The 5,753-nt window shown below is 48.0% G+C and overlaps 1 protein-coding gene across 1 annotated transcript; it reads right to left on the reverse strand.

Moving 5' to 3' along the window:
* Positions 1 to 2,534: 2,534 nt before the first annotated feature.
* Positions 2,535 to 4,560, reverse strand: LOC117339919 (serine/arginine repetitive matrix protein 2-like). The gene is made up of 2 exons (XM_033901634.1): positions 4,261 to 4,560; positions 2,535 to 3,440 (listed from the first exon to the last, which is right to left on the reverse strand). Exons 1-2 carry the CDS (start codon positions 4,558 to 4,560, stop codon positions 2,535 to 2,537), a joined length of 1,206 nt encoding a protein of 401 aa, XP_033757525.1.
* Between the last annotated feature and the right edge of the window lie 1,193 nt (positions 4,561 to 5,753).

The raw sequence follows: 5,753 nt of genomic DNA on the forward strand, positions 1-5,753 counted from the left end.
TTGTCTGTGTCTATCTGCTATGACCGGAGTATGTTGAGGACAACTCGAGGACAAGGAGAGCATATGGCCACCTTCATCTCACTGGTAACTTCCGGTCCCCTACAAAACCTGCAGGCACTTCCGGTATATGTTCAGATCTATTGAAAACTACATCCGTCATAGAGCGTGTTTCCTTGACAACTATGCACAAGAACATAACGTGTCGCCAACGAGACAGAATGTGGCCATTGTCACGTGTCTTTATCCCGTAGTCATGGTGATTTCTGTGTAACTTCCGGGTCTGGTTTATGTAGTGATATCACTGGCTTACGCTCAAGTACAGCGTACTGCCAATGCAAATTGGCTTATACAAATACTTTGTTGAAAGTTTATCTTTATATAAAAATATTTTTCGTGTACAAAAACTCGATACATTAAAAACGTTAATTAAAACTTTACATTGTACTCATGGCCATGAAGAAAGACTTCGGGCGCTGGGATGAGGACTTGTGGATGGATTAAGGTCCACGGAACTACGCAGGCAGCCCTTTGGTTGGCGCTCACCCCGAGTGTTAAGTGAATTCATTACCTGTCTGTTGTGATGAGGGTTCCGTAGATAATCTGCTCCAATTCTTCATAATTAGTCCCCTATACTAAAAGTCAATGGCGTTCCCCTGCCAGTGATGGATTAATTAGTGTAATTAACGACGCTGGGGAACACATCCCGTGAACACACTCGTTAATGAGGAGACGTCCGTGTGTTAAATACAACACCTAAAATGGAAACAAAGCCAACTTCAGAAATCGAATCTCGAATTTACTTTACTAAAGTCACACTTGTGAATTACTTTTACGTTTTCTGTTTTAATTTGTAAATCTTTGCCGTCATCATCACCTAGTCAGTCGGCTTGGTTACGTAACGTTAAATTTTATATCATGTTTGTTTCCCGTGTTTTGCGCTGTTATAGGGACGTAGAGCCCAACTACTTTTACCTGCATTAAGTGTTGTAAATTTATTCAATTGTCAATAGTTTCAATCTTTTTGTAACTTTAAGGATGGTATATAAGGCACACAAAAGCACCTTGAGGTATGACGTACCTGATCATTGATTATAAAGGTTGAGTTTATCTTCCTCGGGGACATATCTCTATCGCGATTCTGTTGATGTGTTGGAATATCCTTACATTTGTCAGGACGTCTGAGCTTTGATGTTATCTTAATTCTTGGTGTTTAGGCATGAAGTTTAGGTTAATATTATAATTTTGCTTTGAATTAAAAAAAAAAGCCAACAACAACAACAACATTGCTGCGTATTTCTAGCTATTCAAGAGAGTCTTACACATTATTTTATCACCAGCACTTTTGTAACAGTTAGTTAGAAAATCTATGGTATAAACTAGCTTCAAATGCTGTAACCAAATGCACTTATTTTCCTATCAACACTTATAACTTTTAACACATTAATTATTTGCTTGTTTGATCCTATAGCAGGAGATACAGAATAACGACTATGGTCACCGATATGCAAATTATTCGAATTCAAAATCATTGAAACGAAGGACAAACTGAAGAAAATACAGACTTGCATTGCGATTCAAGAAAAAACGAAAGGACGCAGGAACAGGACTTCCAATAGAGTAAGCGTCTTACAAATCTAGGTCACTACGACACCCACTATACAAATCTAGGTCACGACGACACCCGCCATACAAACTAGGTCACGATCACACCCACAATACAAATCTAGGTCACTACGACACTCGCCATACAAATCTAGGTCACTACGACTCCGCCATTCAAATCTAGGTCATTACGACATCCGCAATACTGATCTATGTCACTACGACACCCGCCATAAAAATCTAGGTCACGACACTCGCCATACAAATCTAGATCACTAGGACACCCGGCCATACAAATCTAGGTCACGACGACACCCGCCATACAAATCTATGTCACTACGACACCCGCCATACAAATCTAGGTCACTACGACACCCACCATACAAATCTAGCTAGGTCACTACGACACCCGCCATAAAAATCTAGGTCACGACACTCGCCATACAAATCTAGGTCACTAGGACAGCGGCCATACAAATCTAGGCCTCTATAGATGTGTGAGGACTAGTCCGCCCTGTCTCTATATATGTGTGAGGACTAGTCCGCCCAGCCTCTATATATGTGTGAGGACTAGTCCGCCCAGCCTCTATAGATGTGTGAGGACTAGTCCGCCCAGCCTCTATAGATGTGTGAGGACTAGTCCGCCCAGCCTCTATAGATGTGTGAGGACTAGTCCGCCCAGTCTCTATAGATGTGTGAGGACTAGTCCGCCCAGCCTCTATAGATGTGTGAGGACTAGTCCGCCCAGCCTCTATAGATGTGTGAGGACTAGTCCGCCCAGCCTCTATAGATGTGTGAGGACTAGTCCGCCCAGTCTCTATAGATGTGTGAGGACTAGTCCGCCCAGCCTCTATAGATGTGTGAGGACTAGTCCGCCCAGTCTCTATAGATGTGTGAGGACTAGTCCGCCTGTCTCTATAGATGTGTGAGGACTAGTCCGCCCAGTCTCTATAGATGCTGTGAGGACTAGTCCGCCCAGTCTCTATAGATGTGTGAGGACTAGTCCGCCCAGCCTCTATAGATGTGTGAGGACTAGTCCGCCCAGCCTCTATAGATGTGTGAGGACTAGTCCGCCCAGCCTCTATAGATGTGTGAGGACTAGTCCGCCCAGTCTCTATAGATGTGTGAGGACTAGTCCGCCCTGTCTCTATAGATGTGTGATGACTAGTCCGCCCAGCCTCTATAGATGTGTGAGGACTAGTCCGCCCAGTCTCTATAGATGTGTGAGGACTAGTCCGCCCAGCCTCTATAGATGTGTGAGGACTAGTCCGCCCAGCCTCTATAGATGTGTGAGGACTAGTCCGCCCAGCCTCTATAGATGTGTGAGGACTAGTCCGCCCAGCCTCTATAGATGTGTGAGGACTAGTCCGCCCAGCCTCTATAGATGTGTGAGGACTAGTCCGCCCAGTCTCTATAGATGTGTGAGGACTAGTCCGCCCAGTCTCTATAGATGTGTGAGGACTAGTCCGCCCAGTCTCTATAGATGTGTGAGGACTAGTCCGCCCAGCCTCTATAGATGTGTGAGGACTAGTCCGCCCAGCCTCTATAGATGTGTGAGGACTATTCCGCCCAGTCTCTATAGATGTGTGAGGACTAGTCCGCCCAGTCTCTATAGATGTGTGATGATTAGTCCGCCCAGTCTCTATAGATGTGTGAGGACTAGTCCGCCCAGCCTCTATAGATGTGTGAGGACTAGTCCGCCCAGCCTCTATAGATGTGTGAGGACTAGTCCGCCCAGTCTCTATAGATGTGTGAGGACTAGTCCGCCCAGCCTCTATAGATGTGTGAGGACTAGTCCGCCCAGTCTCTAGATGTGTGAGGACTAGTCCGCCCAGTCTCTATAGAAGTGTGAGGACTAGTCCGCCCAGCCTCTATAGATGTGTGAGGACTAGTCCGCCCAGCCTCTATAGATGTGTGAGGACTAGTCCGCCCAGTCTCTGTAGAGGTGTGAGGACTAGTCCGCCCAGTCTCTATAGATGTGTGAGGACTAGTCCGCCCAGTCTAGATGTGTGAGGACTAGTCCGCCCAGTCTCTATAGAAGTGTGAGGACTAGTCCGCCCAGCCTCTATAGATGTGTGAGGACTAGTCCGCCCAGTCTCTATAGATGTGTGAGGACTAGTCCGCCCAGTCTCTATAGATGTGTGAGGACTAGTCCGCCCTGTCTCTATAGATGTGTGAGGACTAGTCCCCCCAGCCTCTATAGATGTGTGATGACTAGTCCGCCCAGCCTCTATAGATGTGTGATGACTAGTCCGCCCAGCCTCTAAAAATGTGTGAGGACTAGTCCGCCCAGTCTCTATAGATGTGTGAGGACTAGTCCGCCCAGTCTCTATAGATGTGTGAGGACTAGTCCGCCCAGTCTCTATAGATGTGTGAGGACTAGTCCGCCCAGTCTCTATAGATGTGTGAGGACTAGTCCGCCCAGTCTCTATAGATGTGTGAGGACTAGTCCGCCCAGTCTCTATAGATGTGTGAGGACTAGTCCGCCCAGTCTCTATAGATGTGTGAGGACTAGTCCGCCCAGCCTCTATAGATGTGTGAGGACTAGTCCGCCCAGCCTCTATAGATGTGTGAGGACTAGTCCGCCCAGCCCTCTATAGATGTGTGAGGACTAGTCCGCCCAGTCTCTATAGATGTGTGAGGACTAGTCCGCCCAACCTCTATAGATGTGTGAGGACTAGTCCGCCCAGTCTCTATAGATGTGTGAGGACTAGTCCGCCCAGTCTCTATAGATGTGTGAGGACTAGTCCGCCCAGTCTCTATAGATGTGTGAGGACTAGTCCGCCCAGTCTCTATAGATGTGTGAGGACTAGTCCGCCCAGCCTCTATAGATGTGTGAGGACTAGTCCGCCCAGCCTCTATAGATGTGTGAGGACTAGTCCGCCCAGTCTCTATAGATGTGTGAGGACTAGTCCGCCCAGTCTCTATAGATGTGTGAGGACTAGTCCGCCCAGCCATCTATAGATGTGTGAGGACTAGTCCGCCCAGTCCTCTATAGATGTGTGAGGACTAGTCCGCCCAGTCTCTATAGATGTGTGAGGACTAGTCCGCCCAGTCTCTAAAGATGTGTGAGGACTAGTCCGCCCAGTCTCTATAGATGTGTGAGGACTAGTCCGCCCAGTCTCTATAGATGTGTGATGACTAGTCCGCCCAGCCTCTATAGATGTGTGAGGACTAGTCCGCCCAGTCTCTATAGATGTGTGAGGACTAGTCCGCCCTGTCTCTATAGATGTGTGAGGACTAGTCCGCCCAGTCTCTATAGATGTGTGAGGACTAGTCCGCCCAGCCTCTATAGATGTGTGAGGACTTGTCCGCCCAGCCTCTATAGATGTGTGAGGACTAGTCCGCCCAGCCTCTATAGATGTGTGAAGACTAGTCCGCCCAGTCTCTATAAATGTGTGAGGACTAGTCCGCCCTGTCTCTATAGATGTGTGATGACTAGTCCGCCCAGTCTCTATAGATGTGTGAGGACTAGTCCGCCCTGCCTAGATGTGTGAGGACTAGTCCGCCTGTCTCTATAGATGTGTTAGGACTATTCCGCCCTGTCTCTATAGATGTGTGAGGACTAGTCCGCCCAGCCTCTATAGATGTGTGAGGACTTGTCCGCCCAGCCTCTATAGATGTGTGAGGACTAGTCCGCCCAGTCTGTATAGATGTGTGAAGACTAGTCCGCCCAGCCTCTATAGATGTGTGAGGACTAGTCCGCCCAGTCTGTATAGATGTGTGAAGACTAGTCCGCCCAACCTAGATGTGTGAGGACTAGTCCGCCCAGCCTCTATAGATGTGTGAGGACTAGTCCGCCCAGTCTCTAAAGATGTGTGAGGACTAGTCCGCCCAACCTCTATAGATGTATGATGACTAGTCCGCCCAGCCTCTATAGATGTGTGAGGACTAGTCCGCCCAGCCTCTATAGATGTGTGAGGACTAGTCCGCCCAGTCTCTATAGATGTGTGAGGACTAGTCCGCCCAGTCTCTATAGATGTGTGAGGACTAGTCCGCCCAGTCTCTATAGATGTGTGATGACTAGTCCGCCCTGTCTCTATAGATGTGTGAGGACTAGTCCGCCCAGTCCTCTATAGATGTGTGAGGACTAGTCCGCCCAGTCTCTATAGATGTGTGAGGACTAGTCCGCCCAGCCTCTATAGATGTGT

The sequence above is a fragment of the Pecten maximus genome, chromosome 1 (assembly GCF_902652985.1).
Source record: "Pecten maximus chromosome 1, xPecMax1.1, whole genome shotgun sequence".
Taxonomy (NCBI): Eukaryota; Metazoa; Mollusca; class Bivalvia; order Pectinida; family Pectinidae; genus Pecten; species Pecten maximus.